The following is a 25,378-nucleotide window of genomic DNA, read 5'->3' as shown; positions in this document are numbered from 1 at the left end:
AACGACTCATGAAGATAACCTGAAGTGCAACATTCCTCTTTCCATGGATTTTTGCATTTCGTCCTCATTCCTTGATGTGCCATCTCTACTTGAACATAACATTGTATATGTTAGCCACAGCTTAGGTATACAATACAGTTATGAAAACTCTATTTATTTTTGGGACACAGTGCGCGGTAGCGATGCTAGCGGCTGGAGACAGGAAACTTCTGAATCTAAAAGATCGGAGCAATTGGGCAAACAAAACAAAATTGCGTTCCCGCCTTTGGCGTTGTAGTACGATCTAGGATGCGCCAAGTTCAGAGCTCTGTACCAAAAGATTCTCATGGGCAAGATAGGAGTTTTCATAACTGTATTGTATATCTAAGCTGTGATGTTAGCCTGTGGTAAGGTTGGGATTACTTATTATTTACTTAAAAATTGACCTGTACTGAAAATTTTAGTGGTGGAATTTGGTGTTAAGTCGCCACTTTTTCTTTGCTTGGGATAAAGTTCCGCGTGTGATTATTACTGTGCACTGGAGGGTCAAATATGCTCTAGATTTTAGTTCCGGGATGTGTTTATTTCTTTAAATACTTTTTTTGTGTCACATTATACACAGCTTCAAACTGACCCTTTTTAAGCCTGCATAAGTCCCTCGAATAGTTTTTCTGAGGGAGGGGGAGGCTTCCTCATTATATCTTCTGATTGCAGGAATGACCGTGTAAGCAGTCTGTGCTAGGTTTCGATAACTATAGTAAAGTAATCAAAGCATAGCCTAGGCCAATCTTTGATTTTCGAGAACTTAATGCAAAGACCAAGCCAAACTTATGGTTTATATTTTATTTTAACGTAAATTGTATAGGTAAAATTGCGTACTGTACGAAATGTCAGATATTATTTTTTGTCTCAGTTTAGTTTAAAGCGGTGCTAGATGTAAAAATGTGCGTTTTAACGAGATGCCTTTCAGATGTCTATAACTTTTGGTTAGATACGATAATTTTCGAAAAAGGGGGGGGGGGAGAAAAGGTGGAAAAAGCCAAGTCAATAATGACCCAATAGAAAAATCTTAAGAGGGGGAATGTTGAAAATAGGATTTCCAGATGAAATGACCGCAACAGACATGATTTTTTATTAAGACCGGAGACCTCATTATTCTTTTGGAATCCCCTCCTACTATTTTATGAATCAAACAGACATTTTTGAGTATATTATGCTGTGTGGATGAATCCAATCTTACCTAATTTGATTGTTCAAAATCTATGTGAAAAAGAGAATATGTTTAACTAGACTATATAATTAACTTTTTAAATTTTGCTTTACATAGACCTGAGGTAAAAAACCTTTTGTAATAAGGCACAATAGTGTACACACCTTCTTAAAAACCAGATCGATTTCTGTATGCCAATCTAGCCTTACCAATTTTATACCATTAAAAAATGTGCATTGAATAAGATAATATATTTATTTCCTAAAAATTTGACGTTGGGCCACCCTGACCAAAAGAAATAGAAATCTTAATAATACAAATTCTGCTGGGTGTAGTCAATGGCGCTGGTAATTTTGGATTCCATGGTACCCATTTTGGAGCGCTAAAGTTTCTTGTATTATCTAATTACTTTTGCTGTACGCCTCGTAATTGCTCTGTTTAACGCTTTGCCATGTTTTCATGAGCATGACATCCAAACCGCATCATTGCCATGAATCTAGATAATATCAAAATTATTATCTATATAATAGATAGGAATGCACCAATAATGGCAAGAGCACCAATAATGGGTTCAGTTTGCTATTTGTTGAGTTGAAATATGTTCCACTTCCAAGTAAAATCTTTGTGATTGACAAGTAAAAGGGGAAATTTAGAACATCACTTTTTGAAATTAGAGAATCTGGAAATTTTGAGTTATTATATCTGATGATGAATCTGCTAAAAGATACAAATATAATCATGGAGCATCCACTAATTTAATTGGTGCTCAGTCATTTAAATTTTCTGTTTTGTGGTATAAATGTGGTGTCAAAATTGAAAAAAATTTGTCATTAATAATTTTTTTTATTATTGATCAACTGGCACGACTAGAATTTGCGGCTTGGGCATAGTTCTTGAGCTGATTCTAGTGATATGTGTTCCAAACAGTTTCCTCTATTTAAAAACTGTATAAAGTCCCTTTACTGTATATTTAACACGTCTTTATTTTTGTGATCTACCTGAGATAGAAAAACCGTTAAAACAAGATAAACTAATTATTCGTATACCTGTTTATTCGAAAACTCAATTTAAGATGTGTATCAGTGAAAGCCATCTGAGGCTGATAAAACGAAGAACACTTTTCCTCTCTCGCACCCTGTTTAAATGTTTCGAATCTGTCACCTTTGTCAAAATCTCAAGAGATTCTAGGTACTTTCTACAACTTCTTACTACCCTTTCTATTTCCGTCTTTGGTGCAATTAAATAAAACGGTACTTGAGATTTATCTTTTATGAACGCTGATCAAGTATGAGCACTGTTCTGCTCTTCTGAAGAAACAGAAAAAAACAGGGCTTAAATAATAATAATAATAATAATAAAAAACAGAAACAGAACAGGTCAACAAAAAACAGAAGACCTGTTTTTGTTTCTGTTCTGTTTTTGTTAAAGCAGAAACCAGATGTTTAAAGAGCTGCTTGGTTCATTGCCTCTCCTCTAAGCCTTGTTTGGAGACTTAATATCAACTATTTCTCTGAATCCTCTAATACATCCTGCTTTTCTTCCTTTAGCGCCCATATCTCTACACTGTAATTAATCTGTTTCGTGACGATGCACATATTGAATGAGTTCAAACCACTTCATTATCTAAGAATTGGATATCGGACTGTGAAACTAAGCCTTGTTCGAAAAATGGGTATATAATTTTATTCTAAAAACTTATAGTCTATCCTCTTTTTTTTGCACTCATACCCCCGCACTGCACTTTATTTCTCAGCCTTGTCGGAAAATGAATATTAAAATCCCTCTTAACCTTCTAATGCTTCCTCCTCTACTTTCCTTGGCATCCATGTTTCTGCACCGTAATTCCTAATCAAAGTTGCTTTTTGACGATGCACAGGTACTTGTATGATAAAGCCCCTACTTAATATTTTCTAATATTTTTCTCTGACGCTCAATCCTGATGAAATACTTTAGAAACAAATTTGGGCTATATATTTGTACATTAGGGGGGGAGGGGTAAAGTATAGCGGGTCTACATGCCTAATGTGTTAGGTACAGTTATCAGGCTATTTTTGACATTTCCACAAATCTGTTTTTGCAATGAACTTTTACCAATAAGATTATCCTATATAGCACTTGCCATTAATGAATTAGGTTCACATGGTGATTTTTCTTCATTTGACAGTTTACTCCCAAAAACTATTTACGAATTTTCGGCTATTATGGGCTAGGGTTTGTTCTTTAGTAGAGAGCGGCTAAAGCCGAAACCTTGATAAGCACAACCGGCTGATCTGGAAAATACCCACACTTTTTGAGATAAACAGAATTTTTGTTTTAGGCAACGATGCTGAAAAAGCCAAGAAAATTCAAACGTAGAAATACGGATCCACATATGGGCCATTCCAGCACTGTGCACTCAAAAGGTGAAACTAGTCGAGCTAGTCGACAAAATATTGTCAAGCTTCCTCCCACATCTGGTGAGCGTTTAATAACTTGGCCTTCAACTAGTCAGAGCATTGTTAAAGAAGAAGAAGTTGATAAAGTTACCAGGCGGACCTCAAGACTTCAAGTGTCGGAAATAGCAAGGAGTTAGACTCCTTTTTTTAGTAGACAGTGATAAAATTCAGTCTTTCTATTTCGTAAATGTTGTTTATTTTATGTTTGTCTGTTGGTTTTGCTGATCCAAACGTAGGTGAAATCAACATATATGGTTATGAAGTTTCTGTTTAGACTGCAACATCCTATTGATAACTGGATTTTGCTTTATGTAGACATTTTATTCCTGCCAAATAAGTGAAAGAATCAGCTTAGAAACTTTATTTATGTAGACCCATTTATAAAAAGCAAAATCATACTTTCAGTACTCAATCCAATAGATCAGTCGTTATTTCAGAAAAGAAGTAAACATATATCTACTTAATGTTTAGGTAGACCTTAATGTGGGCTCTATCTTATATATATACTCAAGGGTGCCTACAAGTTTTTCCCAGGAAGTTTTCCAGGGGTGGTGGGTTTTCCACAATGCTATACAATTTTTAATTCTTGTTCTTGGCTTTCCAGGGTGGGGGGGGGGCTCTGAAAACCTTCTATCCTCACTTGTAGACATCCTTATATCTGTGGATTTTGTTTTACATCTTTTTCTTTTTTTTCAAAGTTTGCGATGAAAAATTTATCTATCAAACGAGTTGAAATTGTGTAGCCTTCATTAAGATTGTATTATCGAGAAAGAGAATATTGAGATGAATGTTGTTATAAAGGTTTAGTAAAATGTTAAAAAGGTTAAGTAAAATGTTAAAAAGGTTAAGTAAAATGTTAAAAAGGTTAAGTAAAATCCTAAAAAGGTTAAGTAGAGTCTTAAAAAGGTTAAGTAAAATCTTGAAAGGACTAAGTAAAATGTTAAAAAGGTTAAGTAAAATGTTAATAAGGTTAGGTAAAAGGCAATTAAAATCAAACGTAAGTATTTGGGCAGAAGAACTTGAAAATTAAGACAGAACTTAATTTTTATATTGCGAAAAAGTGAGAAAAATGACACAAGACAAGTATATATGTTTTTATTCAGTTGTAAGATTTTGAACTGGTAGTGCCAGTTTAAAAATAAAAGAAACCCTACTCTAGCGGCTCAAGTGCTGCTCTTAATTGTTTATAGTGTCAGAAGGGACGGTTTATACACTAATTGTTTATGAAAAAAGTTTCAAAAACACCGTTTCACAAAAGAACTTCACAAAACTCGACTTGAATAATTTTCTAGCATAATTATATTAATGCCAATAAAGATAATTTTATCGATATATTAAAGGAATCAAATATATCAGCATTATTTTAAGTTAATGTGTTTTCCTCCACAGTTAGAATATCGCGCTGAATGTACCTTTAAAACTATAAGCACATTTTAGAGACTTTGACGAGTGCTACTCTTGGCCGTCTCAATTATTAGAAAGGGCTGTTTCTTCTTTTAATAGTCTTTTTAAAATGTTTTATTTAACAAAAAAAGAAGAAAACTCTTAGAAGGATTTTACAAAATTTGGCTTATATATTTTACTAATATTATTTTGTAAAACTATAATAAAATTAATATATTGGAAATCTTTTACTAATAATATTTTACTAATGTCCTATAATACCTTCTAATATTAAACGCAAAATTAAATTTTAGTGGCAATTGGCAAGTAGAATTTAAACAAACATCTTCTTTCTTGGTTAGCAATAGTTGATCGCAATCCCAGCCCTGGTAATGTAAGTGTCAATCAGCAGCAACCAACAAGGACAAATGGTTGATCATAGCAATCGCGCGAAGATGTTTCAATATAATCGATTAGCAAAATCTGTTTGACATATTTAAAGCGCTTGATATATCGCCGCAAGGTTCTAATAATAAATATGGACAAAATGAAAAGAGACGTAAATGCAAATTTCTACCTCTGCGCCAAGTAACGTAAAAATACAGGTACTTCAAAGCAAAATTAAGGCTTTAGGTCCGATCTCATGTAAATGGTATGAGCTTGATTTTCTAGTTATTGTTTTCATAATCTCTTTGTCTAACTTGTTTTGGTACAACTGCTTTTTTCCGGTTTTAGAATTATTTAGAATTAGAGCGCTTGCCCTTTTTGTTCGTTTTTCTAGTGCTTAGTTTTAGGAAAAATTCCGACTTAGAATGTTTTCCCTTCCGCGAACTTTGTTGGCTTTAAAGTGCATTACCCTAAACAAAAGTCCGTATCTATCTTTTGAAACTTCTAGCTGTACGTAAAACTTATTATAAGCACCAGTGGGTTTTCCAAAAAGAAAGAATGACAAAGATTGAAACCAATGTCTTCAATATGGCTTTTTCGGGCGAAGTTGCCCGTGATCTTTTACTTTTTCTGGTTGATCCGTTCTCTCCGTTGGTGCTGTTTAAGGCTCGAAATGCAAAATAGTTGCAGTTGAAGTTGCGCTTTCCCTCAAACGACTTCGCATGAAAAATTCGGTGTTAAAAAGGGGTACGGTTTGCCAGTGTTATAATTACATTTTCCTATGTCTTGATTTTTAGATTTATCAAACAAGGGGCGTTCCAAAAAATATGTGCTATTTGAGCAATATTCACATGCTACTCTTTTTCCGTTTGGGTTTTAGTATGGATGATTCAGTGCTTTTTCCATAAAAATATTAATTTATAATACATTAAAGACAGCGTAAATAACTTATACCCGTTGAAATTGTATTTATCCGTATAAATATATCCGTATAATATTTGAAATATTATACCTGTTTTTCTATATTTTCATTTCGTTTTACTTGTACAGGTAACATTACATGGTCTCATTATCCACTCCGCCAACAAAGGTTTCTTTTCTTGTGGTCGCCAGCAATTGAACACTCTGGCAAACACTGAGTTAAAGTCTGATTCTTACAGTATTATTGTCTTGATTCTTTTTAAATCCCTGGTGGCTGTTTGTCTTCAATTGCTCCGCCAACAAGATTGGCGGAGTACTAAATTCAAAGCAAAGCTTTTCTGGAAACAAAGTAAAAAATTCCCCTAACAAAGGTCTCTTTTCTTTTCCGCCAAAAGAAACAAAGGTTTCTTTTTTCGCCAACAAAGGTTTCTTTCAGTTATTGAACACTCTGGCAAACATTGAGTTAAAGTATGATTGTTACAATATTGTATCAGATTAACGACGCTTCTTGACTACTATTTGCCTGCGTCGGCCCTGCAGTGCATTGCTGCAGCATAATTCGATCTCTGGGTCCCGTATTACCAAGCTAAGGCCAAACCCACTGCGCCACCGAAGGACCTGATTGTTACAATATTATTGTCTTGATTCTTTTTAAATGCCTGGTAGCTGTTTGTCTGTTAAAGCATCGTATGATTTTTCTATAATACATGGCATCTCTTTAATTAACAACAATGGATTAGAATCAATTATAATTATATTAATAATTAGTTATTGTAACCATAGTAAATTATAATAATTTATAACTGATAGTTTTTTACCCATAGTTTATAACGCTTCCTTGTGTTGTTTGTTTGAACTCCTCTGAAGAAGTTACATAACATCTGTTCACTTTTAATAATATTTTCTCTTAACGGCGTTTTTATACTATTCTGTTTAGAGCATTAAATCTTGAACAAAAATCCAATATCTGTTTACAGTTTTGGCATTCATCTTGTGCGATATGGCATGTATTTAACCTAGTCTCTTTAAAGGAGTAAATCTTCAACGAAGATCCAGTACCTGTTTACAGTTACAGGAATGGCACATTCATTTTGTGCCATATGACGTTTTAATGTCACATGGCTTTTATTATATCCTAGTCTCTTTAGAGGATCAAACCTTCAGCAAAAATCCAATACCTGTTTGTAGTTATGGCAGTCATCCCATGTCACATGGCATTTATTTATCCTAAACTCTTTAAAGGATCAAATGTTCGATATAATCCAATACATGTTTACGGTTAATATAATGGCATTCATAATTTAATATGCGAGTGAACTTTTCAATTTGGCTGCAAAACTATGGTTGAACACTAGGAGCTCAAAATCATCAGTATTATCATGGTTGCCCGTCTTGGGGCCTAGTAAAAGAATAACTCTAGCCAATAGTAACGGAAGATTTAAAAAAATAGAAAGGGACAAATAGATTAAAAACATAGAAAAAGACAAAATAGAAAAGGAAAATTATGGCAAAAAGCAAATCTTTTACAAAAGGCAAATCTTGGCTAAAATATTTGCATTTTTCTTCTTTTTTGGCTTGCTGTTGAATCAATTTGTTCTTCTACGTTTTGTCGTTTTATGAAAATATATGACGTCTGTAGTTCATTATTAATATATTTATATGCAGAATAATATACATATACCTTGCAAAAAATGCTCAGAAGCAATTTGCCCCAAAAGATATTGCCTTTTTTAACTTGCTTTTCTGACTTTGTTTGTGAAAGGGGTTCATATTTTCTAGAGGGTAATCTTCATCATGGTAAGATGAATCCTGTCAACTCTTTAGCCAAGTTTTAATTCTAATGATAACCAACTAGCCTGGGTTCTAGTAAGCTAGGGGGCGGCGTTTCCATGATGAATGCAATTATTCATTAAAAAATATTTTTGAAGCTGTTCATGTAAACGCTCAAAAAGTAATAAAAAATGTTCCAATTTCAAAAAAGTTATCATCGTCACGGTAAAGTGAACTGCCAATTTTGTTTATGTATTAATTCTACATGCAGACAACCAGTTTAAATTCAGTATTTTAGGCAGTATTGCCACGACGAATGCAAATATATTTTGGATGTTACTTTTAAAGCTGTTCATGTAAAAACCCGTGGAATAACTTTGACTAGGGAACTTTGTCATATTTGGGAACTTATGTCATATTTATGTTTCTTTTTAGGTTTAAAAAGGCAAAAAGCGATATTTTTTGGGGGGAGAGGAGGAGACTTGAAGCTAGAAGTTTCGACGGCATTTTCAGAATAAGGGATTCTGGGATTTGTTGCGCAATATAAAATTGGGTTAGTCACAGGTTTTTTACATGTAAAATGTCCTTCATATTAAAGATTAAAATTGAACAGAAATAACTTGTTCCCAAAAAAATTTTATCGAATGTAATTATTAATAACAAAGATTATGCTTATCTAAAAGTGCTGCTTTGTGTGTTTTAGAATTAGTAAAAAATTAAAGTTAACTTTTCCATTAAAATGCTAGTTTTACATGCTTGAAGGTTGAAAGATTGACAATGGCAACAACAAGATTCTGATAATATTAAGGATATGGTAACTTTAAAGCTGATGTTATCCCCTGCGTAGAACATGTTTCAATAAAATCGTAATGTTTTTGTGTCAGTTATTCAGAAATTTATTTGGTATCTTATCGTATTGTTTAGAAATCGTTATTTGAACAGAACAAGGTTGCCTGATTTATCATTTTGTCCGTTAACTAGGAATTCTCTTCGTAAACACATTTAAGAGCCGAAAATATAATAATGGAAACCTTAATTTATGTCTATAAATAATTATAATGATTTTTATAGAAATTATATATAAAAAATCAGAATTTTGGCACAGGAATTTGTACATTTTCATTCAAAGAAAATGGTTCCAACAAGTGAGAGGAAAGAAATAATGGCTTATGGAATAAGTTAATTTAAAATGGACAAATGAGGACATAGACAGTATATTGGATCAATCGATCGAGTGTGCTTTATTTTCGAAATTTGAAACAACGCCAAATTTGGCAAAAAGAAGTGGTCCGCCATCTACCTTGAAACGGCACGTCACTTTGAAAAAAAAACTATTTTCGATTCAACTCCCATGGTGCATTTAGTAGGCTTTATCAATGTATAATGTAGGAAGTCGTAAAATTGTATATTTTTTATGAATGTTTTTGTTTGTTTGTTTATTGTAAACCATAATTGTACATATGACACAGTGAGTGTCATAATATTGTATGTGCATTTGCATATCATTCTTTTTTATTGTTAGTTATTTCTATGTTTGCTTCTTGTCCGACTTTCCTCAACTTTTTTTCTAGTGTCAATGTTATTAAGCGATTCTTTATCTTTTAAAATTGTTCATTCAGAGTCTAACAAAAATTGGGAAAACCTAAAGTTACAAAAGGATTCTTTTAGAGTACCAAGGACGGTGAAAATTAAATTTGATTGTTGGAACTTGTTAAGTGGGAAATTACACGATCATACACGTCTTTAACCATATAAACCATATAGTTTACACCGTAAACTGTGAAGAACCAAGGACAGTAAAAATGAAATTTTATTGTTTGAGTTGGTTAAGGGGAAAATTACACAATCATACACGTCTTTAATCATATAAACCATATAGTTTACACCGTAAACTGTGAAGAACCAAGGACAGTAAAAATGAAATTTGATTGTTTGAGTTGGTTAAGGGGAAAATTACACAACCATAAATATCTAAATAGAAATAGGAAAAGTCTGGAATTTAATTTTAGTATATGAAAAAAAAACAACCTTTATATACAGTATGGAAGTCTCCGATAGTAGCGGGTACCAATTTAAAAGAAAGAAACGCAGTTGATAAATCACCAAAAAAAGCTAAAAACATTTTTCACAAACAGCTTTCCTTTTAAGGTGTAGTTGTCCTTGAAAGTCAGCAGATTGTTAATTTTTGAATTTTTACAAGCGAAAGGCGTTGTCAAATTTAGCTTATTAATTTATTTTTTACATGGTAATACTGGCGAAAAAATTATACTACCCTAAAATGATACTACCTCTGATGCCCTCGATACATTAAGATTTGGTTGTATTAGAAAAAATGGCTTTCTAATTCGGGTTGTTTAAACTACAACTACACCAATTTTGGCGCTGCCTAGTTGGCTAAATGCCTATATTAATTTTTTCAGAAAATTTAAAAGGAAATTCCTTATCTTTAAAAAGCAAAGAACTTGAAGTGGCAACATAAATTTAAATAGCTATTAATTTGTGTCTCATTTTCCCCGAATTTTTTCTAGTTTCAAAATTATGATTATAATAGGCGTTCTCACCTATGTGAGTAAGCCTGTAAAGATCCATTACCTGGAGAGAGTGTCAGTAGTGACAAGGTGATTTTAATCTATTACAATGGCTCGTTCAAATATTCTAAGAAAGTAGGAAAATCCAGATGTTGAGCAAACAAGTTTGAGTTACGAAAAGATTTCCTTGAGATTTTTCGTATTGGACAAAAGGGCTTTCCAATTTGATGCGTTTCAATTTCCACTATTCCAATTTGATTTTAGCGCTGCCCGGTCGCCCATTGCTTAAATGAAAATTGGCCACGAGGTATAAATTTAAAGAAAATGCTGGGTTTGTTTTGTGATGAACAATATTCGGTGTTCGAGAGAAGTGTCCCCTAAGACTGTATTGTAATACTGCTAATCCGTACCTTGAAATTCATACTAAAAAGAATCTTATGAAAGGAAAAATAATATTGTTTTAAGAAATAGGTTTATACTTAAATTAGTATCCTTCTTGATTCAAGAAATTCCCTTTGAGCTACTCAATCCTCCATATTTAGATTCACAAATCTCTTACTTTGGAGGGAGTTTAACCTCCCTTCCTCTTAGAGGAATATACTTAGACAAGGTATGGAATATGGATGTTAATCAGATAATAACTCACCTTTTGGTACAGAATTGATGGTTTTAAATACTGAAACATTAGAGTTTTCCGACATCAAAATCGGGTACGTTATAAATAACGTTAAACCTTAAAAACAGTTGAACATGTAACGTTAAAAATACAGTACATTGCAAAAGTTAGATTTTTTTAATTTCAGACTATTTTTATCAGCATGATCAAATATAGCGTGAGCTACACAGATTAGGGAATGCTATTTTGATATCAAAAATTATTGTGATAGATAGCTGAACTTTCATCCTAACAAGATCTGAGGGGGACGCAGCCTCGCCCATATTTTGAAAAAACAATATTTTTTACAAAAGTAAGAATGATTATAGCATTTGAAAAAAAATGGATGCTTTTCCAGTCTAATGGATTATAAATTTGATAAATACATACAGGGAAGTGTCACAGAAAACCTTAAATAAAAACCGATTTCTAAACTTTTTTATGCTGTATTTCAACTTAATGTGATGCCTTTATGTTTTTGAAATATGTTTATGTACTTAAAAGGTTTTTAGCAACAAATTTCTTTGCCTTTGAGTGATGTGTGATGTAAACGGGTAAATATCAGACGCCTAATTTTTCTTTTTATTTCTATCAAGAAAAACCCTATTTTTATATGGGGAAACATCTAGGAGGACCTGTGCTCACTCCCAGATTTTGAAAATTACCTTTCTTGGGGTATTTTCATTGGAAACTGCCTTTTTGGTACTTTCATTAAAAATTGAAAATAACAAAATTCCCTCCCCCCTTGAAATTAAAAATACATCTCTCTGCCCTAAATTTTTGGGAATTGATGCCAATGAAGTAGCCAATAATTTAAAGTGGGAATAGATTGTCTTTAAAAAGAGAATCAAAATGATTGATGTAATGCACTGGAGTCAAAATGGCCCAATTATAAGTTGGATTACTAATTTGGCTCAGAGACAATAATTAAAATCATATGTGTAGAGATGAAGGAATATCTCAGATTTTTTTCAATGGGGGGGGGGGGAATTCTATCTTCTGACGGTTTTCTTTCCTGTCTTATAATATTTCAACTATAAGAAATAGTCCTTTTTGTAAATAGAGTGGCATATCCTTAATTCGATCCTACTACCTAATTCTATATTAAAAGAGCCCTTAAGGTTGTTAATGCATATTTTAGACATGATGTACAAGTAAAGTGGGTAATAAACTATTTTCTCAGACAATTAAAACGTTTTCTTCTGTAATAAGATACACCCTTCAATGCAGGTGTTTAAAATAATCTATCTTAATAGGTTAACTTCCCTTGCTCTAAGTGTTCTTGATTCTCAAAAACATTAAAAGATTGTGGTTTTTGGAAAGCCAAAGGGGGGGGGGAGAGAAAAGTAGAACGCCGTTGAATAGGGTAAGAAGAGGGTATAAGAGAAGATTAATAATAAGTTGAATCTAATGGCAGAAAACTATGTAGACTCGAATTGGAGTCTGCTTTGTAAAGAATTTTTGTTGGTCGTTTTGTCGTCATGAAATGCAAATTTGAGCATAGAAATAAAAATGCTAAAATAATTTTCAACGGTTTAAATTGTTGAAACCGCTGAATGATTATTGGATAACTGTTTGGTAGTCCAACTGGGTAACCGTTACAAATTAAATAAATATTAGTAGTTTGCTGAATTCTATTTGTACTCTTAGGTGCACACAGGTCCAAAACATTGTGGAAGGGGGTGTCAAATGATTTGTCCATAGGAAAGTAAGAAGGTTAAAACGAAAAAGTATATATTTAGTCCAGTATTTCTCTAGAAGAGTATTTTGGTCCGATATTAGTAATGCACCCCTTTCATGTATTTGAGTAATTCTGCAATACCTTCATATTTTGGGGTAAACCTTTTATAATTTAGAATAGTGTTTCCACTTGATAATATTTTCACGCTAATTGGATTTTTATCCTTGAGGATAAAACGTTGAACATATCAGGATTGATCTTGACTTTGTGCTGCCATGAGTTGTTTGTAATATTGTGGAGGGGTGCTTTAGGTTGTAACTAATTTTCCGTTAAAAAAAATGACATGACGTATTTTGGCTAGCCAATTACATTGTTCCTTAAAAGTATTTCAGAAAGGGAAGCCAAACTTTCGCGCCTTTTTAAAACCTGATTGGTTTTTCTGCGTGAAAATATGAGCCAGTAAAAAGAACGAAAATTTTTGAGTCATACGATTATTTATAAAGAGTCACTGTTTCTCATTGAGGAAAACTTTCATGTGAGTTTACTAAAAGTAGGATAATATGTATGTCAGTTTGTTGTCGTCTGATTTTTATCCCTTTACTACATTTACATCTTACCGTTGTTTAATTTTTGTTATTTATTTTCTGTCGTTTTTCATTTATTCTTTGGTCATTTCCGTTTATAGTGCTGAATAGTGTAAATAAGGTCTGTTTTTATTTATTTCTTTTTGTGACGATGTTTGAGTAAGACAGTTAATTGTCAAAAATCTTTATTTGTGTTTGGTTTAATTTTGAAAAGAACGCTTTATTTAGGAGGATTAGATATGCTATCGGGTTTGAAATTTATTCGTGGCTAATTGCAATTTCTTTTCCTGTTAAGAGTTGTCTTTTTTTATGGTCTGCGGTGCATTATTTCAAGGTTAATCCACATTTAGAAAGTATTGGCGAGTTTAATTTCTTTTAGAAAGGGAGTAGGGTTTAAGGTTCATTATTTTGACTTTATTTTTCAAAAGAGAGAAATAAGCAAAAAACCAACTGAAAATATTTTGGACAGTGTGTTTTTCAAGCTATTTTTGAATTTTTATATTCAGTAACACTGAAATTGAAGGTGTTTGAATCTTATCAACACATTTTCAAGCCCTGTTCTTTAACACCAATCCCTTCCCCCGTCCCTACTCAATGCCCATATTTATATTTCCCAGAATTTCATGTCTATACTTAAAACAAAATGTAGCGTTAGATTCTTTGCTATAAAAGCGGGGCCGTTCAAATAAGAAGGCGACCGGGACAAGCTGCCCTGGGCCCCGTATCTGAGAGTTGCCGTTGCCAGTATTTTTGGAGCTAATCTTAAGACTTAAGAATGAATCATTTCTTAAGTGACGCATTTAACTTTTTTAAAGAAGATGAGGTTATTCTTACCCAGGTGCCACCAATTTCACCAGGTTGATTTAGTTATACACCCAAATCACCCAAAATCACCTCACTCACAAAAACACCCAAAATCAGCATGCTGCTTTTTAGACAAAAATGAATTGTTTAATTTGTTAATAATGGATAATTTCCCAGAAGTTTCCTCTATCCCCTCCCTAAGCTTTCTTTGGCTAGAAGTGTTTCAGTAAATCAAAGAGTAAAAAAATGCGAGTAAAGAACCAAAAATAATAAGCGACATAATGGTATTTATAGTTATTTATTTTAGCTAGAATTACAGAAAACTGTCTGAGGCCCCGTCACTAGTGTCGTTATTTTACTAGTACCGAGATTTAGCTAGTATTAATTGGGACCAATCATACTTTTCATAGAATTTTCTGATTGCCTGAACAATTTTAAGAATAGTTCTGATTGGCTCACTAGCTAAATTCCAGTTTTAGCAACATCTCACTATGAGTAGGCCGTTAAAAATGGCATCTAATCAAAGATGCATCTTGAGTGTTCGAGGGGGGGGGGGTTAAGGGTATATTTACCTGCATTTTTAAGAATGATATACGACTCATCGGAATATTTTTTCTTTTATCAGAAATATTCTTTTCTGCATTTTTATGAAGATTTCCGAGCCTGTGAAATATTGCTGGGGGAGTAGGGGGTTAAAACTCCGTAACCTTTATCCTCTTGAATACTATCCTGCTTCTAAGGGTTAATCCTGCTGTGAAATTGTTCCAAATGAATCTGATCAGAGTTACCATAAGGCCCACATTGTCCTGTTTGTTGTGTTTTTCTTGTGCTGAAGCTGTGAATTATGATTACATCTTAAAAAAATAAGTACTTTATATACTTTTATTTAAAGATTTGAAAAAAGGGTAATTTTTACCATTTTTTTCATTTTGGTTTCTTTTTTTAAAGCTCATTTGTCGGTTTAGTACCACATGCACGAGAAGGTTTCTGAAGACATTCCTTTCTCTGTCTCCCAGTACTTTTTGCAAGTAAGACTTGCCTCGCTATAAAGCTTATTAAATAAAAAAAAAACTAATTTTTTTAGCTGAAAGTAAGGAGCGACATTAAAACTTAAAACGAACAGAAATTCCTCCGTATATGAAATGAGCTGTCCACTCCGCAATCCCTCGCTCTTTACGCTAAAGCTTTTAATTGTTTTAAAAAGTAGAATTGTGGCAAAGAGTCAAACTTTAGCGTAAAGAGCGAGGGATTGCGGAGTGGACAGCTCATTTCATATACGGAGTAATTTCTGTTCGTTTTAAGTTTTAATGTCGCTCCTTACTTTCAGCTAAAAAAATTAGTTTTTTTTTATTTAATTTCTGAACGTTTTTGAATTGATGCATGTTTGGTTTTGGCTCTCCGCACATAAATTATTAAAATGAAATTTGTATATTAATTCTTTTTTGGCTAAATGCCTTTCTCTTAGTTTTGATCAGACGATTTTGAGAAATAAGGGGTGGAGAAGGAGGCCTAGTTGCCCTCCAATTTTTCGGTTACTTAAAAAAGGCAACTAGAACTTTTAATTTTTAACGAACGTTTTTATTAGTAAAAAATATACGTAACTTAAGAATTAACTTACGTAACAAACTTTCATAACCTTATATTTTTATTATGTATACGAGGGGGTTTGTACCCTCGTTAATACCTCGCTCCTTTCACTAAATCGTAAGTTTTGTCCCAATTCTTTAAGAATGACCCCTGAATCAGAAAGGCCGTAGAATAAATAGTTGAAATTACTAAAAATACTTTAGCATAAAGAGCAAGGTATTTATCTCCTCCTAAATACCTCGCTCTTTATGCTGAAGTATTTTTAGAACCCCTAATATGCGTAATAATCTCTGTTCGTTTTAAATTTCAATGCTACTTCTTCCTTTCATTTGAAAAAAGTTTTCATGTTTATTTTTCATTGTTTTCTTATAGTAATGCTAGAGAATCCTGCGCCCTTGTCATTGAATTTTTCTTCCCCCGTGACAGATTCCTCCAAGGAAAGATCCTCCAACATAGCCCCCTGTCCTCAGCCCCACCCCCAAACAAAATAAAATCCCCCTGAAAACGTCTGTACACTTCCCAATAACCATTACTATATGTAAACACTGGTCAAAGTTTGTAACTTGCAGCCCCTCCCCCAGGGATTGTGGGGGAGTAAGTCATCCCCAAAGACATAGTTATTATAGTTTTCGACTATGTTGAACAAAATGGCTATCTCAAACTTTTGATTCGTTGACTTTGGGAAAAAATTGAGCGTGGGAGGGGGCCCAGATGCCCTCCAATTTTTTTGGTCACTTAAAAAGGGCACTAGAACTTTTCATTTCCGTTAGAATGAGCCCTCTTGCGACATTCTAGGACCACTTGGTCGATACGATGACCCCTGGGAAAAAAAAAAACAAACAAACAAATAAACACGCACCCGTGATTTGTCTTCTGGCAAAAAATACAAAATTCCACATTTTTGTAGATAGGAGCTTGAAACTTCTACAGTAGAGTTCTCTGATACGCTGAATTCGATGGTGTGATTTTCGTTAAGATCCTACGACTTTTAGGGGGTGTTTCCCCCTATTTTCCTAAATAAGGCAAATTTTCTCAGGCTCGTAACTTTTGATAGGTAAGACTAAACTTGATGAAACTTATATATTTGAAATCAGCATTAAAATGCAATTCTTTTGATGTAGCTATTGATATCAAAATTCAATTTTTTAGAGTTTTGGTTACTATTGAGCCGGGTCGCTCCTTACTACAGTTCGTTACCACGAACTGTTTGATAAAGGATCCTCCCTTCATTAATTTATATCCAGAATTTCAAAAAAAAATATAAAAAGATCCAAAAAACGACTTCTAAGAATTTATTCTGCTGGGAAGGGACGCCTATGGGGGAGGAGGGAATGACTACTCTAGATCTTGAAAACAACTTTTTTTTTATCATTGAAAGATACTTTTTATCGAAAAAAATCGAAAAAAAACTGGCTCTTGGTTCCAAGAAATATATTTTCCTTACATTTCCTTACATTTTCGAGAATTGTTGAGCTGCTAGAATTTCGTTCCAAAAGTCATCTGATTGAGTCTGCCACTCCAGTTTGTGAAACTCTCCCTCTTACTGACAAAAAGTTACTGCAAAAAAAGATTACTGCCTTCATCAATTTTTCGCGCATCTGATGCTTTGTTAAGAAGCAATAAATAAAGCAAAAAAATTGAAAATATTTTATAGAACTTACCACAATAGAACAATAGAAATATTGTACACAGAAGATACTAACAATATTTTACACAATAGAAATATTGTGTACAAGTTATTGTTTAGAAATTAATTGAAACTATTATGAAGAAGTTGTGTGGAGGTTATTTGTGTTATTTTGTAGATTTGAAAAAAAAAATAAAGTTAGCTGATTTTAACGGAAATTAATAAAAATGCTACTTTATTTAAATGTATCCACAACTCATTATTTTTGAAAATAATGCTTATTAGTTTCGAAGGTAATTTAAATATAGAGAAAGCATTTGAACGGTTATAGGATGGTGAAACTTCATAATTTGCACCCACCCTACTTTTTTCTTCTTTTTTTTTAATTATAGCCTGCCTTGTTTTGTTAGAAGTGAGTTGGATCCAAACCATTTTCAATGGAAGGTCCCTTCTGAATCTTGCCCCCCCCCCCCACATCTTGACCCTCGGAATCTTTTTCACAGTTTTTAAACCCTTCCCTATATTTCTCCGATTCATGGAGTTTCTCGTGGCCCTGTTCCTGGAAATGTTGGGTGTCCGCCATAATAAATTTCTGTATAACTGCTTAATTCTATTATAATCAAGTTATTTTTTTCAGAAAACTTGTTGTTGTTTTTTTTTTCCATATATACTGTCCGACCAATTTTATCGTAAAATTATAAAATTATAATTTCCTTGTTAGTTGGTTCATTAGCCTCAGCGCGTCAGTCGACCCTCATGTTTAAAATGCTCTGCCGTGAAAATCTGTCTTAATTTATTAATTTGTTTTTTTAAGATTGCCTTTCTTTGCGCAAAATTGGCTAAAAATTATTACCAGTGGTGTCCACATATTGCTTGTTTAGAGCTGGCGTATCGCTGGTATAAGATAGCCATGAGTTTTGTCTTGTCCCGTGGGGAGGATTGCAGGATTAAGGAATGGGATGTTCAAATTGTTTTGCACCTAGTTTCGAAGAAACAAAACCTTGAACTATAAACAGTAAAATGTAACCCTTCATATGATTGGACTCATTGACTTCTTTCCCAATATTGTTAATAACTGTTTGAAAGCATCAGGAAGTTGAAGCTCACAATTCAGGAAGTTGTCGCCCCACAGATTCCGCCCTTCCTTCCCCTTCCTAGTTTCTGGTAATTTTCACCATATCGTCTTTTTCGTCACCTAAACATCGTCTTTTTAAATCAAACTATCTACCAATTTCACATCGATCAGTATAGATTCGTTGAAAGTTATAGCGGCAAGATGTGTTAAAACCTTAGATAAAGTAATATTACCACATATTACAAAGTCAGAATAACTATTTGAAATTGTTAAACAATTTTAGTTTTGAAATTGTATTTGGAAGATTTTACTTATGCTTATTTAGTTACAATATGATTAAGATACAAGCTTTGGAAGAATCAAAATCTTTCCAGTGAGCCAGGATGAGCATATTTCTTGCATGCGACAGGCTTTCCGTTTCTAACTCGTTAATTCTATCATGTAGAATTCTCAACCTTAAATAGCTGATCACAGTAACCTTTGGTTCTGATGTAATTTTGAAGTTGAAAGAAAGTGTAAAACCTTTTGGCTTAAAGTTATCGTATCGTTAAAAAGATATTCGTTTTTTAGCTCATTCAACGTTTCACTAAGCGTCTGGATTGGTTGAGCTGTCTCGGAACGGCGTTGATATTGTTTTATATTTTATCACATGGCGTTTTAAGTCAAAATTTTCCTTGAAACGTTCACGACTGGCCACTGGCCAGAGGGCCTTTGGCCCTCTTTATCAGAAAAATGCCCTTTTTGTAAATCTAAATTTTATTTTCGATGTTTAAACTCTGGACCGACCTATTACCACGTGACGCCCTGAAAGAATTCGCTAATTAATCTAAGCCTGAAAACACAGACGAGCGATGACTCATACTGGTTAAATCTTGAGTCCAAAGCTTCAAAGGAAGGATACTGGCTAATTCTAGCTTGATTCGGCCATTCATTGCCTTTGGTCAGAGGTGCAAACACGGTGGCGTGTCGCAAAGTGTCTTGATGAATAATACGTAGATTTTGTGACAATTCTTGTAATTAGTTCAAAATGAAAAGTAAGATTTGTTTATGTCATACCCGGATCAGCCTTTTGACTTTTTGATCAGCCTAGGTAGGGTCTGAAGCCTAAAGAGAGGCTGAGACTAGATAGCTTGGTATAGGAAGAGAATCCTATACTAAGCAAGAGGTCTTCCCCGAGGGAACGAAGGCAAATTGGGGGGGGGGGGGTTTCAATGCTTATGATGCCTGGGTCCAAGTAATGTGGAACTTTTATACCATGGGGAAAGTACACTTGTCAGAACCCAGACGATTTTTCTTCGCAAATCGCCAATGACAGGACACGTAGAAATCTGGGGTGCGTGGAAGTCATCCTGCCCCCAACTGTACCGCCAGGATGCTCTAACAGAATTAGAGGTTCCCCAAGAGTGACGTAGGCTTAAGAACACCCCCGCCTAAACTGGTGGCAGCGATTAAAGGAGCTATCAGGAACTTCGATAGCAAAAGAACGCCCATTTCCGAAGATACTTGTGGATTTAGCCTAGACGTAGTAGGTAATAAAAATTTTCACGGTAAGACAGATCTGAAATGTTGTGAATTTAAAATTTGATGAGTCGAGTCCTACCTAGAAACGAAGCATTGCATAAGTAAGGGTATCTTTTATGAAAGGGGGTTTAGGCCTACCCTAATTAATCATAAAAATTACAAAAAAAAATACTAAAATCGACCGTTTGCGTTCGAATAGTCAGACCAATTGTAAAATTTTGAGAATAAAAAAGAAATAACGTGGAAATAATTGAATTTTGAGTTTAAATAGAAAGTATTACAGGGTATAAGAACGGATCTGCGAAAGTAAAAGCTGGGTTATTATTTGAGTGAATTGGCTGACTTATTGTAACTCCGTTTAATATTAAACGAATAAAAAAAAAGTAAAAACTTAAAGTGAATTGGAGGATATAATCTTCAGTGGCGAAGATTATAAGATTATCGAAGACGGCAAATTAGGAAAATTTGACAATTTTGTGCGCAAATTTAATGAGGAAGGGAAGAGGCACCTATCCTATTGAGTAATTGGACTGAGCGGAGATTACATTTGGAGTACCACTATCCAGGGGGAGAAAAGAAATATTAAACGGAGTTACAATAAAGAGATTTAGTCGAAGATGATGGGCAATGGAGTCTAATTCAGATTTAATGGTGATTTAATTTTCACGATTGAAAAATTTGAGAAAAGTAGAAATAAAAAGATAAATGCAAAAAAGAGACAAAATGTGCGGATTCAGCCTGCAGTGGCGAAAAATAAAAAATAGGAAAATAACAAAGTTATGAGAAGAAAAAAGAGCTCAGGGGAGGGGAGGGGCAAAAAGTCGAAGACCCAGTAAAAACATAAATAAAAATGAAATGGATTATGGAAATATTGGGAGATACTGAATTTTGGGTTGGATTGGAGAAACATAGGAAGGAATCTGAAACGGGTCTTATCAACTCAAAGGAGCTTTTGATCTATTATGAGAGGGAGGAATCTCTTGGGGAAGATCCCCTGCGGGAAGAGGTAAAAGACTGCCATTTCCCTCAATGCATAACTGGTGGGCAAGTTGAGACCCCTTTACCGAGGCCTTGCTTTTCTAGTCTTCAATTGACATCGCCGTTTATTCTTCATACAAGAATACTTCATTCATACATTAATTAAGGTGATTCACGATTGTCTAAAAAAAGTGATTCATGGTTTGCTCAAATTTTTACTTCCCTTCCTTGAACCTTTATCGTTTTCACTGGCCTTTGTATTTTAAGCCATAAATGACTTCAAATTATACCAGAAGGCAATTCGTGTTTTAATTTAGATGTGTTGTTGTTTCCACTGATGGAGATTACGAGGCTAGTTAAGCCAATTTCTCTTGGTGGCTGCCATCATCGAATGTGTCAGAACCTGATTCTGATTCACTTTCGTGACAGCAAAAAAAAAACTTCATTTAACCATGCTAAGCACGGTCAGGTTCCACAAATCGCGTGGATACTCCCTTCTTCGAAATACCAAGCTTGATGAAGAGGGCCGTACGGACAATAGCTTAGATTGGTCGGACAGAAATAGTGAATGATAATGGAACTAAGCCAAGCGGATGGCATGGTCGCGGATCCATAAGCCAGCAGGTAACTACAGTGGAGATGTACAGAAGAATAAAAAAGAGAAGATAAATAATTTGGTGATTTTGAAGTTGGTGTTAGGCTATATATTTTATGTTTTGTGTTTTATGCTCTGACCAATGACATGGTGGCGGTGATTTTTCCTAGGAGGGAGGTCGTGGGACCTTTGTTCCTTTTAATCAGAAAATGCCCTTTTTATAAATTTAACTTTTATTTTCCGTCTTTAAACTTTGGACCAACCCATTACCACGTGACGTCCTGAAAGAATTCGCTAATTAATCTAAGCCTGAAAATACAGACGAAGCTAATTCTTATTTGATTAAATAAAAAAATAAGCTTTTTCAACTGAAAGTAAGGAGCGACAATAAAACTTAAAACGAACAGAAATCATTCCATATATGAAAGGGGTTGTCTCCTCCTCAACACCCCACTCTTTACGCTAAAGTTTTTCTCTTTCTCACTACTCTACTTTTTAAAACAATAAAAAACTTTAGCGTAAAGAGCGAGGCGTTAAGGAAGGGACAACCCCTTTCATATAACAAATAATTTCGGTTCGTTTTAAGTTTCAACGTCGCTCCTTACCTTCAGTTGAAAAAACTTGTTTTTCTTATTCGGTTTCTGAACGTTTTTGAATTAATGCATTTTTTGATTTTGGCTTACCGCGCACGAATAATCGAAACGAAATTTGCGTATTATTATTTTTTTTTTTTGCTCAATGGCTTTCTCATAGTTTTGATGGGACGATTTTGATAAAAAAAAAGGGGAAGAGGGAGAAGGCCTATTGTCCCTCCGCTTTTTGGTTTCTTAAAATGGCAACTAGAACTTTTTATTTTTTGTACAAACGTTTTTATATGTAATAAGTATACGTAACTTACGAATTATCTTACGTAACGAACTTCTGTATTCTGATTACGTATATGAAGGGGTTTTCCTTCTCGTCAATACCTCTTTCTTTGCACTAACGCTTGAATTTTGTCCCAGTTCTTTAAGAATGACCCTCGATTCACAAAGGACTTAGAATAAATAGTTGAAATTACTAAAAATACTTTAGCGTAAAGAGCGAAGTATGGAGGAGGAGATTACCCCTCTTATCTACGTAATAATTTCTGTTCGTTTTAAGTTTTAATTAAATAAAAAAAACTAGTTTCTTTAACCGAAAGCAAGGAGCGACATTAAAATTTAAAACGAACAGAAATTACTCCGTGTATGAAAGGGGCTGTCCCCTTCTCAACGCCCCACTCCTTACGCTAAAGTTTGACTCTTTCTCTCAATTCCACCTTATTAAACAGCAAAAAACGTCTATATACTTCCCAATAACCATTACTGTATGGAAACACTGGTCAAAGTTTGTAACTTCCGCCACTCCCCCGGGGACTGTGGGGGAATAAGTCATCCCGAAAGACACAGTTATTATAGTTTTCGACTATGCTGAACAAAATGGCTATCTAAATATTTTGATCCGTTGACTTTGGGAAAAGAATGAGCGTGGGAGGGGCCTAGGCGCCCTCCAATTTTTTAGTCTCTTAAAAAGGGTACTGGAACTTTTCATTTTATTTAGAATGAGCCCTCCTGAGACATTCTAGGGCCACTTGGTCGATACGATGACCCCTGGGGAAAAGAAAAAAAAACAAACAAATAAACACGCACCCGAGGTCTGTCTTCTGGCAAAAGATACAAAATTCCATATTTTTGTAGGTAGGAGCTTGAGATTTTTGCAATAGGGTTCTCTGATACGCTGAATGGGATGGTGTGATTTTTGTTAAGATTCTATGACTTTTAGGGGGTGTTTCCCCCTATTTTCCGAAATAAAGCAAATTTTCTCAGGCTCGTAACTTTTGATTACAAAGACTAAATTTGATGAAACTTATATATTTAAAATCAGCATGAAAATCTGATTCTTTTGATGTATCTTTTAGTATCAAAATTCCGTTTTTTTTAGTTTCGTTTACTATTGAGCCGGGTCGCTCCTTACTACAGTTCGTTACCACGAACTGTTTGATACTGCTCCTTAATTCCAGTTGAATTGTCTTTTTTATTAATTGTTTTTTTTTTTAAATAATGATAGAAAATCCTGCGCCCCTTCATGGAAATTCTCGTCCCTCATGAAAGATCCAAGGAAAAGATCCCCCCCACATAGCCCGCAACCCCCTTCTAACGTGAAAAAGTCTCCCTGAAAACTTCTGTATACTTCCCAATAACCAATACTATGTGTAAACAATGCTCAAAGTTTGTTTCTTGCATCCCATCCCCCGGGTACTCTGGGGGATTAAGTTGTCCCCAAATACATAGTTTTTATGTTTTTAGACTATGCTGAACAAACTGGCTATCTCAAAATTTTGATCCGGTTGCCTTGGATAAAAATGAGCGTGGGAGGGGGCCTAGGTGCCCTCCATTAATTTGTCACTTGAAAAAGGGCACTTTAAATTTTAATTTCCGTTCCAATGAGCCCTTTCTTGACATTCTAGGAACACTGGGTCGATAAGATCACCCCTCAAATAAACACGCATCCTTGATCTGTCTTCTGGCAAAAAACACAAAATTCCACATTTTTGTAGATAAGAGCTTGAAACTTCTACAGTAGGGTTCTCTGACACACTGAATCTGATTTTATAATTTTTGTTAAGATTCCATGAATTTTAGCGGGTGTTTCCCCCAATTTTCTGAAATTAGACATACTTTAAAGGGCTCGTAATTTTTGATGGGTAAGACTAAAGTTGATGAAACTTATATATTTAAAATCAGCATAAATATACAATTCTTTTGATGTAACTATTGGTATCACAGTTCTGTTTTTTAGAATTTCTGTTACTATTAAGCCGTGTCGCTCCGTACTACAGTTCGTTACCACGAACTGTTTAATTCGACCATTCATTGCCTTCAGTCAAAGGTGCGTACGCAGAGGCTTTCGCAAAGTGTCTCAATGAATTGTAATCTGATATTGCGACAGTTCTTGCATTGAGTGAGTTCAAAACGAAAAGTAAAACTTCCTTATTTATACCTTTGACTTTTTATCAGCCTAGATAGGGTCCGAAGCCTAGAGAGAGGCTGCGATTAGAATAGCTTGGTATGTGAAGAGAATCCTATACTAAGCAAGAGGTCCTTCCCCGAGGGAAAGGAGGCACAATAGGGGGGGGGGTAATACTTATGATGCCTGGGACCACTTATTGGGGAATTTTTATACTTCAGGGAAAGTAAACTTCTCAGAGCATTGACGGTTTTGCAAACCGCCAAAGACGGGACACATAGAAATCCATGGCACGTGGAAGTTACGCTGACTCCAATGGTACCGCCAGCTTACTCTAATAGAATTAGAGATTTTCCCAAGAGTGGTGTAGGCGTAAGACTCCCCCTCTCCCCCCTACACCCGGAAACTTTCATCTCAATTAGAAATACTACCTGCAGAAATTCAATCCCCAGAAAATTCCTCCCTCCCTGGAAAATGTCGGTATTTTTCCTTATAAAAAAATACTGTGCATAAGTGATGGGCGATTTTCATAGCGATTCCTCCGGAATATTTCAGATATTCCGGCATATTTTTTTTCCACTTAGTACAATAAAATCTCAATTAAAGAGGGTGGGGAATTCAGTGGCCCAGTTGCAAACAAGGATGTATCCCCTCAAAGTGAATTAAGGTC

At 34.4% G+C, this 25,378-nt stretch overlaps 2 protein-coding genes across 6 annotated transcripts in view; one reads left to right on the top strand and one right to left on the bottom strand.

The window, feature by feature from the left end:
* The window catches only part of LOC136041483 (diacylglycerol kinase theta-like), a 38,479-nt gene extending 24,760 nt beyond the window's left edge, over positions 1 to 13,719 (top strand). The window contains exon 4 of one of the 2 annotated variants that reach the window (XM_065726178.1): positions 3,507 to 13,719. In XM_065726178.1, the coding sequence (XP_065582250.1) occupies positions 3,507 to 3,761 (255 nt within the window). In that variant the 3' untranslated portion in view covers positions 3,762 to 13,719. The remainder of the gene's footprint in view (positions 1 to 3,506) is intronic. The other variant, XM_065726179.1, reaches the window with a different exon arrangement.
* LOC136041481 (uncharacterized) overlaps positions 1 to 25,378 on the bottom strand; it is a 56,805-nt gene that overhangs the window by 7,965 nt on the left and 23,462 nt on the right. For 2 of the 4 annotated variants that reach the window (XR_010621042.1, XR_010621043.1), the window contains exon 3: positions 17,369 to 17,481. The gene's annotated coding sequence lies outside the window, so the exon portion shown is untranslated. Of the gene's footprint in view, positions 1 to 17,340; positions 17,482 to 25,378 lie in introns of those variants that run through there. The other 2 variants (XR_010621044.1, XR_010621041.1) reach the window with 2 other exon arrangements.

Source organism: Artemia franciscana, unplaced genomic scaffold, assembly GCF_032884065.1.
Source record: "Artemia franciscana unplaced genomic scaffold, ASM3288406v1 PGA_scaffold_23, whole genome shotgun sequence".
In the NCBI taxonomy this organism is placed as follows: Eukaryota; Metazoa; Arthropoda; class Branchiopoda; order Anostraca; family Artemiidae; genus Artemia; species Artemia franciscana.
The sequence above is the reverse complement of the archived record's forward strand: the minus strand, read 5'-3'. Positions and strand labels throughout refer to the sequence as shown.